Genomic DNA, 12,636 nt, shown 5'->3' on the forward strand with positions numbered 1-12,636 from the left:
CCCTCCCTCCCCCCTCCCTCCCTCCCTTCCTCCTTCTCTCTCTTAATTTTTTCAGACAGTCTAGCCCTGGAACTTGCTTTGTATGTAGACTAGATTGGTCCCAAACTTACATAGATCTGCCTGCCTCTGCCTCCTGCATAATGCTGGGATTTAAAGATGTGTGCCACCACGCCAGGCCAAAAATACATTTCATTTCATTTGGGTAAAGATTTAGTAAGTGATGGTGACATACTAGACTACCCACTTGCTTGAGAACTAAATCAGCTAACCCTAGAAACCATTGAAAAGAGAGATTCAGTAAACTTAGTCCCTAGATTTGGAAACTAAGATACAAAGGAAAATTTAGCTTTTAAATTGGGAAGTGAGGGGTTTAATATGACTTCATATAGGATTGTTGAAGACAAGAATAGAACATTTGAAGTTAGGTAGAGTAGTTTATTGTCTATCTTTGGGATGATTACACGGGATAAAATTTAGTGAAGAAAACAGATTGAGAGGGGCTGGAGAGATGGCTCAGAGGTTAAGAGCACTGACTGCTCTTCCAGAGGTCCTGATTCAATTCCCAGCAACCACATGGTGACTCACAGCCATCTGTAATGGGGTCTGGTGTCCTCTTCTGGCCTGCAGGCATACACATAGACAGAATATTGTATACATAATAAATAAATAAATATTTTTTAAAAAGAAAACATTGTGAGGATGTCAAATGAACTTTTTTGTGGTGTTGGGATCAAATCCTGACTTTCATACATATGGTAGGCATGCTCAGATGGGATGAATGTGTGTATTATAGTTAGCTGAGGTGTTTTTTTTTCTTTGTTGAGACAAAAATCTCACGTAGTCCAGGCTGGCCTCAAACTCTGTGTAGCTGGGTGTTCACATTTTCTCTGCCTTTGCCTACTGCAACTTCTGCAATATATTACATTTTATAAAACAATAGGACAGTAAAAGTCTTCAAAGATATCAAATTCCATACTTTTTACACTCTAATCTTCCCTTCTCCTTCCTGCCAGGAACTCAATATAAAAGCCAGGCTGTCCTCAAACCTGTGGAGTAGCACTCGTTCTGTCTTAGCTTCCAAGAGTTGGAATTAATAGGGGATGGGCTACCACATCTGATTGTCCTCTTTTCTTATCAAGGGTCTATGCGCAACCCGTGGAAACCTTTTTAAATAAGATTGTGTTTCAGTTAATGACGGGAGCAATGGCACCCATAGAGGGATTGATTACTCAGATGAGAAAGGATATAGGCATATGGTTGACACTTTGTTTTTCTATTAACAGACAGGGATGAAAGGTCTCTTTGGTGCTGGTGCTGTGAATTTAATCCCCAGCTTTCATTTCGTATTTATAAGTGTTCAATGCCACCCATTTGTATTGACTCATGCATCCAATCCTGTTCATTCTGAAAGGTCCTCATAGAAGACTGTATTCCAGTACTGAAGAGGTACGCCAAAGAAGGGAGAGAGTTCGATTATGTGATTAATGATTTGACAGCTGTCCCGATCTCTACATCTCCAGAAGAAGGTAGATTGTGTTTTGAACTCTTGTTTTTTGTTTGTTTGTTTGTTTGTTTGTTTTTGTTTTTCGAGACAAGAGTTTCTCTGTAGCTTTGGAGCCTATCCTGGAGTGAGCTCTTGTAGACCAGGCTGGCCTCAAACTCACAGAGATCCATCTGCCTTTGCCTCCTGAATGTTGGGATTAAAGGCGTGGGCCACCACCTACGGCTGTGTTTCAAACTATATACATGTACATGTTCACAAATGCGTGTGTGCATGCCAACACATAGACAGACAGACAGACAGACAGACACACACACACACACGTGAAGACCACTGCTCAACACTGAATATCTTCTTGAATTGCATTCTACTTTATTTTTTTGAGAGTTTCTTGCTGAGCCTAGAACTTTCATCAAGTAGGAAATGCTGTCTTGCCAGCAAGCCCTAGGAATCCTGTCTGTCTCCCCATCACTGGGATCGCAGAGGCACATGCCACCATGCTCATTTTATGTGTGGGTACTGGCGGGCAAACTCAAATTCATACACTTGTATGGCAAGTACATTTCCCACTGAGCCATCTTCTTAGCTCCTTTTAGTTGTTAAAAGCAGTTGAACTAGCATTGATGGTGGGAAGGTGACTGGAATTTTTTTATTATTATTATTATTGAAAAAAATTTCCGCCTCCTCCCCGCCTCCCATTTTTTTTCCTTTTCCTAATGTGAAAACACAGCTTATACCTCAAAGGGTAAGAGTGTTCTGGAACCAAATATGAGCGACCATGGTTGGGGAACATGGATTCAGGTTAGTGTAAGTAGTATGTTCTAATGTGGTAACAGTTTCATGTTTTTATAGTTGTGGAACAAAAGAAATTCACAAATCAAGGCATATTTCAAATACATTGGTGGCAAGATGAAGTGGGTTACAGCAAAGCAGGGTAACCTCTGCTGGAGGAAGTTTCCAAACTTTCTGAAGACATTCTTAGTAGAGGCATTGGTGGAAGCTAGTGTGCTCTGTTAAGTTAATACATATGAACAAAGGTCTCCTGGAATATTCTCAAGGTTAGGTCTGACACAGGTAGGCAATGAATTGCTGTTAAGGAGGCTGCAGCATTCTGTGTCTTCCACAACCAGGAATTTCCTCAGCTTCTCAGCGAATGTTACTGACTTCCTTCTTTAAGCAGCTTTCTTTCAGACTGAGCTCTGCCTTTGTGTCTAATCTTTGTTCTTTATCTGAGAGCGGTGTTGGGGATGGAACCCAGGATCTCCTGCGGATGAGCAAACTCTCTGCTACTGAGCTACACTCTCAGTCCCTATGCTATGCTATGCTATGCTTTGCTAAGTCTTTATTGTGATGTACTGACTGTCTTAAATAGATGCAAACTTGATCCTGACCTCGGTGTTTGTGTAGGTGTTTGTACAGATCAGCTATATGATTGTACATTATTGTTCATGAACAAACTTTCAAGCATATGTGTCTTTAAATTAGTCTCATGTAGTGCAGGCTGCCCTAAAAGCTACTATGTAGCCAGTGATGCTCTTTAACTCCTGATCTTCCCTCTGCCTCCAAAGTGCCAGGATGATGATGGGCATGTGCCAGCACACAGGGGTCTCTTCCTTTTTGTTTATTAACTATGACTGAATATTTGATAACATATTTGAAAATATTTGAACATATTTACAAAACTTATTTTTTTTTTATATCCAGATTCTACATGGGAGTTTCTCAGACTGATTCTTGACCTGTCAATGAAAGTTCTGAAACAGGATGGGAAATACTTCACACAGGTAGACCACTCAGTCCCCACCCTTACTCCTGTGACTCTCAAGAAGAGTCAATATTTACCTATTTGAATGCATGTTCTTGAAATTTACATATGTTAGGAGAGCAACAATATATTTTAATTATACTTGTTCAAAATCTGTCATCCTGAGATGTTACTTAACAGAAGACAATATTATCCTGATTTTGTTGGCCCTGGCTGTAGTATGAAATGTCGCCAGCAGGTGGAGACACAGACCACAATTTCTTCTCCCGTCCCCCATCTTCTAGGTCTATCTCTAGGGAAAAGCCCATTTAGCAGCATACCCTTCTTGATGAGCGGCTTTACCTGTGGTGTGAGCTGCAGACACCATATAGAAGTAGATTTTTTTCTTTGTAGTTACTTTCATTCTTTTTTTTTTAATTAAATTTTTTTTAAACTTTCATTCTTGAGGGTATTCTTAACTTTAAAGAAGGTTTGCATTTGTGGTTTTGTATAAAATAGGTATATATAGGAAAATACACTTCTTCCTAAAAAGTAACAAAGGCATCTACTTGTTAATCCAGTCTCATTACTTGGTACACAAAATAATTAATAACCAAGTTTGACCCTTGTACTCTGGTCTCGGAATTCTCTGAGTTTACTGGAGAGTATTGCTCATTCTATTACATGTAAACTCTAACTTACCCTTTTTACTTTTTTATTATTTTTAATACGGACCATCTTAAGCAGAATTATGTCTTTTGTCCTGTGTACATAATTCCCATCCCCTAAAAAGACTTTACCTTGTGACCAACTTTATATTGTATTAATTTCTCAGTAATTCATTTTATTAAAGTGGATCTTTGAATTTTGCTGAATACTGTACGCTCCTTTTATTTTTAAAGATTTATTTTTATCTATGTGCATGTGTCTCTGGGTATATGCATGTGAGTACAGCTGGCTGTAGAGGCTGGAGGTGTCAGATCTGGAGCTAGAGTTACGGGGCCTTATGAGATTCCTCAGGTAGGTGCTGGGAGCTGAGCTCCAGTCCCTTGGAAGAGCAGCCAGTATCCTTAACTGTTGAGCCATCTCTACAGCCCCAGTAAATTCTATTGTAAATATTTTTTGGAAATCATACTGTAATTACATCATTTCCCCCTTCCCTTTCTTCCAATCCCTTTCATATATCCCCTCTTGCTTTCTGTCATTCATGGCCTCTTTTTTTTAAATTGTTAGATACATACATACACACAGATACACATATACTGGTGCATAGATATGTAAATACAACCTGCGTAGTCTGTATAATGTTACACACACACACACACACAGTTTTCAGGGCTGACCATGTGGTATGAGATAACCAACTGGTGTGCTCTTCCCTGGGGAAGACTATTTCTTCTCCTTTCAGCATTCCATAGTTGACTGCAGTTCTTTGTCTAGGTAGGGTTGGGTCCCATGAAACATGTATGTTAGTGTCATCCTCATTCAGATGTTATTTTGACAGCCATAATATTGTAGTATCATGGGCATAGCTTCCATAGCATTTTTTTAAAAATAATTTTTATATTTATTTATTATGTATACAATGTTCTGTCTGTGAGCATGTCTGCAGGCCAGAAGAGGGCACCAGACCTCATTACAGATGGTTGTGAGCCACCATGTGGTTGCTGGGAATTGAACTTGGGACCTTTGGAAGAGCAGACAATGCTCTTAACCGCTGAGCCATCTCTCCAGCCCCTTCCTTAGCATTTCTAACAGACACAATGTCACAATAGATTTTTTTGTTCCTCTTTCTGCACCGTTTCTGTGATGCTCCCTGAGCCTTAGAGCATCACAGAAACGGTGCAGAAAGAGGAACAAAAGAGCCTTAGGTTCAGGAGCTGTATTGTAGATGCATCAATTAGGCTGGTTTAGATTTTTAACATAAATTTATTTTTGACTGATCTATAAAAACATAAAAATGATCATTTACAGAGTTACTATGTGATGTTTACATGCATGTATATACTGTCTAATTTTTAATCAGGTTAAGCACATGTATCTTCTTAACATGTATCACATGTTTGTGCAGAAAACAGTCAGCTTCCTTTCTTGGAACTTTCAAGAACAATCATTAGCTATAGTTACCTTATACTGTGTAATTGCGTGGCAGAACTTCTTATTCCTGTACAACTGTTAATACCAATTGATGAACTGCTTTTAAAGATTATTGGTGTATTTAAATACCCAGAATAGTTAGAAGTCTTTTTTTTTTCTTGAAAGCACTTATCTGCAGACTCTAGTCTGTTCTATTTCATGGGATCTGAGAAGAATAATGCTGGAAAGAACTTAGAATACACAAGACACCTAAAGTTCCAGCTTGTCCTGTTTTCCTTCTCTTCCCACTGCGTGTAAAGCCTGTGGGCACATGGTACCTTAAAGCCAGGGTCTACACACTGTAGGCCAGATGTGGCTGCCTGCTCTGTTTGAGTTTCTTGATAAACAGCCATGTCATTTGTTTTGTGCTCCAGGAGCAGTGTGCTGTCTAAAATGTGACCTCTCTGCCCCTTTACGGAGGAAGTTGGTAGGCCTCTGTTTTATGTAGGTTGTTGATGGTGAAACTGACTCACACAAGGATTGTACTGTAAAAGCAATGCAGATTGAGTTAGTTGGACTTTTGGGAGCATAATTATCATATTCCCCTGTCTCCACATTTCCACAACTAGAAAAAGTCTCAAGCAGGTTAATTGAGGAAACACGAGGCTCTAGGATCTTATAACCAAAAGAGACTTGCCAGGATCGGCATGGGTTGGATCTGGAGCTCCGGCTAAGAGTAGTGAAAAAATGATGAAAAGAAAGAACAGGATACCTCTGCATGGAGAAGTTGGGGTCAGGTAGGCTGTGTGCACTCTGATAGAGTTGAGCCAATTACTACAAGCAACCTGGAACCTCTGTGTTTTATTATATACAGCACAGGGGAAAGAAGTTAGCTTATCTTGGTAGGAGTATCTATAGGCCAGCAGTTTCTGGTTGTGAACATCTATGGGGAAGAAGTCGTTGCTAGTTTTGAACACACTGATCAATCACTAGCATTAAAACCCTCAAAGAAGGTATTACCATCTCTTTGAATCCCAGCTGGTGAAGACTTTTCCATTCCATTGGACTGAGGTGCCATGCACCGCGCCCCCATGTCTGTGCTCTGTGCGCTAGAACTCAGTTTGCGAGCTTCGGGCAAGGGGCTGGAGGTTGAGAATACACACGCAGAGACAGACCGACACGCAGACCTTTTAACACTGATACCAAAAGCCCCCCCTTTTTAGCACCATGTAGGCTTAAATACACTGCAGTCAATGGCCAACAGCTGAAAATCCCATCCTCTGATCCTCTAAGCTAGGCACAGCTTCTAGTAACTTTAATTAGAAGGTTCTAGGAGGGAAGAGCAGCTGAAGGCCAGGACTCATTAGTCCCAACATTGAGGCATGCCCATGTCAACAATACTAATTCAGGACTACACTACAGGGCTTCCTCTGCTCCAGTACAGAGAGTGAGAACAAGCTAGTCATGGGTGCCATCTGCCTATAATCCCAGCTGCCTGGGAGTCTGAGGGAAGGGTATTTAAGTATGGATCCTCTGTGAAGCAGTCAGTTTGGAGTAGGTAAAAGGCGCCATCATGGTAGTTTTGTGCTTGGTTGCTAAGGGGAACTGGTGCTTGAGTGTGGGAAACTAATAGAAATGTCCCACGAGAATACAGCATGTACAAATACTAATGACTGTAACTTTGAGGACTTGCTTTTGTGAACTGTTTCTCTTTTAAACCTTCAGATCATAAGTCCAAGGCTGTGTTCTTTGCCAAGGATTATCCCAAAGACATCACTGCATACATTCTGTCCTTCCATTCAGTACGAGTGGAGATATAGTGATACCATTTTGTGCCGTCCTGGGCTTGTTTCTTGTGTTGGGCTATGTGCCGCACACTAAGGTTCACCTGGTTTAAGAGGCATAAGCCTTACAGGAAGCTGTGGTCGCCACCATTCATTCATTGACGTATTCACTCATCATCATCGATTTCTTTTTGTGGTGAATGACAGACAGGAGTTCTCCCATTGACTTGTACCCTTAGACTCTGCTTATTTGTTTTCTACCTGTTGACATGCTCAGGTGATAACAGTTGATTCTGCCCTTAGCTGGAGTGTGTAGCAGAAAAATGGAGAATGTTGATGGTGGGATGAGGATTTTATATAATGATTTTCAGAAACTCCTACCAACACATTGCTCGTGTCACAGTGGCAAATTTGTGACATCACTGGCATCATCCTGGGTGCTTGAAAGAAGCCTTACTATCTTGCCACAGAACTTAGGAATGTGCATATTTGAGGGTAGAAGTTAGGTCCTGGGACTTGACCATCTATCTTCTGTCTCCAACCACTTACTTAAAAAAAATAATAGGCAGCTGGGAAGTGGTGGCACATGCCTTTAATCCCAGCACTTGGGATGCAGAGGCAGGCGGATCTCTGTGAGTTCGAGGACAGCCTGGTCTACAAGAGCTAGTTCCAGGACAGGCTGTAAAACTACAGCAAAACCCTGCCTTGAAAAGCCAAAAAAGAAAAAAAAAAACAGGCTGCTACATACAAAAATGGGTATGTAACACACATGGAAACCACAGTGAAAAATGGAGCAAATTCCTGAGCACTCCCATAGCTTGGACTGTTCATTATCAGTACCCTTTAGACATCTGTAATCCTTGCTAAAGCTTTACTGCTTTCTGGAAGTAATCCATCATTAGCATCATTTGAAAAATTTCTTCATTTATTTTTATTTCATCTTTCAAATTATATGTGTGTAAGTATGGGTCACTGACACGAGTGTGGAAAACTGAACCTCTTGAATGTCTGTAATCCCATTGTGTGCTTCTCACCACCGAGTTGTCTTTGCAGCCTCTTGACTGTCCGCTTTTCTTTTTAACTTTTTAAAGCCGTGCATACTGGCATAGGCCTTTTATCCCAGCACTCGGGAAACAGAAGCAGGTAGAGCTCTCTGAGTCTGAGGCCAGTTTGTTTTTGTAGAGAGTTCCAGAATAGCCAGTGCTACACAGAGAAACTTTGTCTCATAAAAATGAAAAAAACTGAATAAAGTGTGTGTGTGTGTGTGTGTGTGTGTGTGTGTGTGTGTGTGTGCATGTGAGTACAAATACTCTCTCAGGCCACTGAGATCAGATCCCCTGGAGCTGCATTTACTTGTGATTGTGGCCTGCCCAACATGGGTGCTGGAATCTGAATTCAGGTTCTCTGCATGGGCAGTAAGTATTCTTAACCACTGAGCCGTCTTTTCTTTCTTGTCCTTTAGTGTCAATTCTCAAAAATTTTTGTACATTTTGTAGTTCACATGAGTGTGATTTTTTTTTTTACTGTTTAGTTTTGCTTGCATAAGATTTGTTATTTTTAATGATGTGTCTATATGTGTGGGATATGTGCATGCGAATATGCAGATGACCTTGGAAACTAGAGGTATCGGTCACTCTAGACCTAGAGTTAATAGGCAGCTGTGAGCCGTCAAACATGGGTGCTGAGAACTGAACTTGGGTCCTGTAGAAGAGTGGTGAGTGTTCTTAACCACCTCATCAACTCTCCTAGTCCCACTGCCCCCATTTTGAGACCAGAGCCTCACTATGCAGCCTTGGCTGGCCTGGAACTGGTTGTATGGAGCAGGCTAGCTGGCCTCTAACTCAGAGATCTCCTGCCTTTGCCTCTTGAGTACTTGGATTTAAGGCGTGTGCCACCACACCCAGCTGGTTTTGCTTAATTTTGAACCTAATAAGAAACACTCAGGATTTATATTACAAAAATAGTACAATCTGATTTCAGTTTAAAAATGTAAACAATACAAAAGTTTATAAACTAAAAAAGCAAGTGTTAATTAAGTCTAATATGAGAGATGGAGAATTTTCTAGAACCAAAGCTACTGAACTAATGGATGATTATTTCTTTGCTGTTGGGTTTTGTTTTGGAACTCCAATGTATCTTTCTTAAAAAGAAAAGAAAAAAATGTTCTATTTATGTAGACAGGAAAGTGAAATTTATCATCTTCCTTTTTTGGGTAGGTCTCTATTTGTGGAGTTTCTTCTTTCCCTTTTTCTTTTGAAAAACTGCTTCTTGACAATGTTGGGAAAGAAATTGAAACCTTCCAATTTTTGTACCACATTCTCAGTAAGGAGGTCCGGCCCTCCCATATGTCCTCTTTAAACACAGAGCAGGGTGTCAGTTTTAAAATGGCAGACACCCAGTCAGCTGTACACCTTGGTGGCATGTCCGTTCTATATAGCTTCCCCAGTGGTGATGTGTTCTAAAAACAACTGGACAGTGTTTTCTATTTACGAATTGTAAATTACATGTGTGGTGTTTATATGCTCTCATGGTGAACTTGATGTTGAAACCAAATTATATGCTGGCGAAGGGCACTTTGGCTAAATCCCACTGCAGGACCCTAGATGATGGGTTATTAAACAGGCTGCCACTAAAGGATGACGTTGTGCTAAGTGAATGTGCTAAGTTAAAACCACCAAGGCTGTCTCTTGGAATAGTTCTAACCCATTTTCATGGCTGGATGGCTGCTCTCAGAAGTTCTGATAGCATAGGCCACTTTTGTGAAGTTTTCATCTCATGTTGTTCGTTCCTGCAACAGAAGCCTGGCAGCCTGAGTTTGAGGCCCAGAAGCCACGAAAAAGGTAGAAGGAGAGAACTGATTCCAGCATGTGAGCTTGAGCACTCATGCAGTAACACATGCCCACACATGTTGGCGCACAATGATACACTTTAAAAATCAGAATTTGAGGAAAGGATGAGGTATGACTGCAATTCTCTGTCAGGACTTTTGTTGTTTAAATCAGCATGGAAAGCAAGAACATTATTTTGATTATTCAGTTTCAATGCAGTTGTGACTATTCCTGACAAAAAGTTTACTTTGAGTGGGTTATGTGGATGAATATGCTAAATTGCGTGGTGTGGATACAATGAACTGTGTCACTAATGAGAAATTGGCTTCACTGCTTTCTTTGCTTCATACTTCAGTAATTTGAAATAGCTCCGCAAATGAGGTAGAAAGAGAATGGACTAATGAACCCATAAATAGAATCCAGTGCAATTTGTGGAAGTATTGAGTTCTTATCTCATTTTTTAAAGATGAACTTTTATCTCAAGCTCCAATTGTTCTTCCTTTATTAGAGACCTTCAAGTGAGTATGACTTAGCAATCCCAATGTTTCCTTTTCTCTCTGATTTAGGGGAATTGTGTCAATTTGACTGAAGCCCTGTCACTCTATGAAGAACAGCTGGGGCGCCTGTATTGTCCTGTGGAATTCTCAAAAGAGATTGTCTGTGTCCCTTCATACTTGGAATTGTATCCTTTGACCAAGACATTATGTGCTGCCTTTTCAGAACGTCCAAGTCCATCACGTGCTGCCGTTGTTAATCATAACAACAAGCAGAATCAGCTCTGTAGTGTACACACTCTGAGTTTCAAACTTAACTGGGGGCTCTTCCTAGGAACTTGAAAAAGTAGGCTTTGTTTCTGAATCTTAGAGACTGGGGCATCCCTTGTCATCGTTTCCCAGGGTCCTTTAATCATTAAGTCCCACTGATCTAAAGCAGAAACAATTGCTGTCAAAGACGGACGATAGCCAGGCCTATCATCTGGGAACTAGTTAGATATGCAAGTTCTTCTGTCATCACCCCAAATAGAAGGTAGGGGTGGAGCCCAAAGGCCAGTTTCCTCAGTCCTCTGGGGTAGTGATGTGTACCCAAAACTCGAGAAATGGTTTGACTTCCCAGAAGCCCACATAAAAGCTTAATGGGCCACCTATAATCTCAGCATATGAAAGGGAAAATGGGGGATGCCCAGAGTAAGCTGACTAGCAAGACTAGCCATATTTGTAGTAAACTATAGTCCACAGTCACTGGCTTCCATAGCTGCAAGCTGAGTCTAGGTGTGTTTTTTCCATGATGGCAGTTGCTATCAGGGAGACCCTGCAATGCTGCTGGCCCTGGGAGTGGCGCTTAGCTCGGGCAGGTAGGAAGCTGGATGCCTAGTAAGAGGCAAGAACTTTCTTGCCTACGTCCTCTATGTCTAAAGAGGGGGATACTCTGCTGGGTAGCCATGTCCTTCAGTGGCTTGTGGAGATTTAGCATCTCCATCTTCACTCTCCCTTGCCCCTTTAGGAAGGGCTTTTTTCCTGTTGAGTGCTTTGAGGAATAGGGGTGATAAGGGAGAAGGCTCTGGGTTTTAGGGTCCCATGTCCTTCTGCTCTTCTGCTCTTCCACCTTTCCCTGCTGTTTTCTCCCTTCCTTTACTCCCATCCAATTTCCCTGATTCATTCTTCTCCTCACACCGATGCTTCAGACTTTTGGGAGAGCTCCAGAGCAGAAGCAGTAGAACTGAGTAGTGTACTCCTTAGTCTTTGTCCCAAATGGTCGACGGCCCGTGCTGCAAAGTGCCTTGTTTAAAAGCCCTTTGTCCTATCCCTACAGTGTTCAACCTACGCCCATAAATCCCTGTCCATCTTTCAATTTGTCAGCCTATATACACATGTTAAGTGGTACCTGCTCTTGCTTGAATGGCCTTTCTTATTCCTTAACTCCCGGTCCAGGTGGGTATTTTACACTGTTTGGAAGAAAGCTAAGCCTTAAAGATGAGCATCCCCTGAATGTCGTGTGCTGCAAGCCGCCTTCCTGACTTCCATTTGCTCTGTATGCCATCAACCAAGTCAGGCAACTGGTCATGAATTCCTTCAAGTGTTTTTTTGTTTGTTTTTAATTATTATTTTTAATTTAAAAAAAGCCAATGGGAAAAATGTATATTTTGATGAGCTAGGGTGTTAATTTTTGAAAGTCATCCGAAGGACAATTAGACAGCCCAGCGAAGACTGCGGAATGCACTGACCCCCTAGAATGTGACTTTAGGATCTTTCTTTTTTTTTCTCTGTGTGGGGTTTGGGTTTTAGTTTTGGCTTCAGTAGACTTTAATTTGGACTTGTGGAGGAATGAACATCATTGTTTGTTCTGGAGAGAAGTTCCTGATAGTGTTTCTCCCTCCCCCCACCCCCAAATTGACTTAGATTTTAAAATTTGGTGCTTTCAAAAGACATGATTAGCAGTGCTTCAATTAAAATTACAAAAGAGACCTATCATGTGTTTTGTCCCTTTATTTCAGCCCATTCTCCTCTTCCTTACTTCTGATGGCCTAGACAAAGGGATATTCTAGACTGTGCGCATGTCATAATGTCTGTGTGGACTGTAGTAGTGACTTCAGGTATCACAGTGGGGAGTGAGCCACAGCCTATTTACCACCTGCCTTATAAAGGTGACCTGACAGTTTGGATGTTCACCTTACTAGACCTGAATGGAGGTGGGTGGTCCTTGGAC

At 41.2% G+C, this 12,636-nt stretch overlaps 1 protein-coding gene across 10 annotated transcripts in view; it reads left to right on the top strand.

The window, feature by feature from the left end:
• Positions 1-12,392, top strand: part of Sms (spermine synthase) — a 51,650-nt gene extending 39,258 nt beyond the window's left edge. For all 10 annotated transcript variants that reach the window (XM_050164376.1, XM_050164378.1, XM_050164382.1 and 7 more), the window contains 4 exons: positions 1,412-1,526; positions 3,206-3,285; positions 10,500-10,615; positions 11,862-12,392. In XM_050164376.1, the coding sequence (XP_050020333.1) occupies positions 1,412-1,526; positions 3,206-3,285; positions 10,500-10,615; positions 11,862-11,901 (351 nt within the window). In that variant the 3' untranslated portion in view covers positions 11,902-12,392. The remainder of the gene's footprint in view (positions 1-1,411; positions 1,527-3,205; positions 3,286-10,499; positions 10,616-11,861) is intronic.
• Positions 12,393-12,636: the final 244 nt, after the last annotated feature.

The sequence above is a fragment of the Alexandromys fortis genome, unplaced genomic scaffold, assembly GCF_014885135.2.
Source record: "Alexandromys fortis isolate MF-2015 unplaced genomic scaffold, M_Fortis_MF-2015_v1.1 scaffold_147, whole genome shotgun sequence".
In the NCBI taxonomy this organism is placed as follows: domain Eukaryota; kingdom Metazoa; phylum Chordata; class Mammalia; order Rodentia; family Cricetidae; genus Alexandromys; species Alexandromys fortis.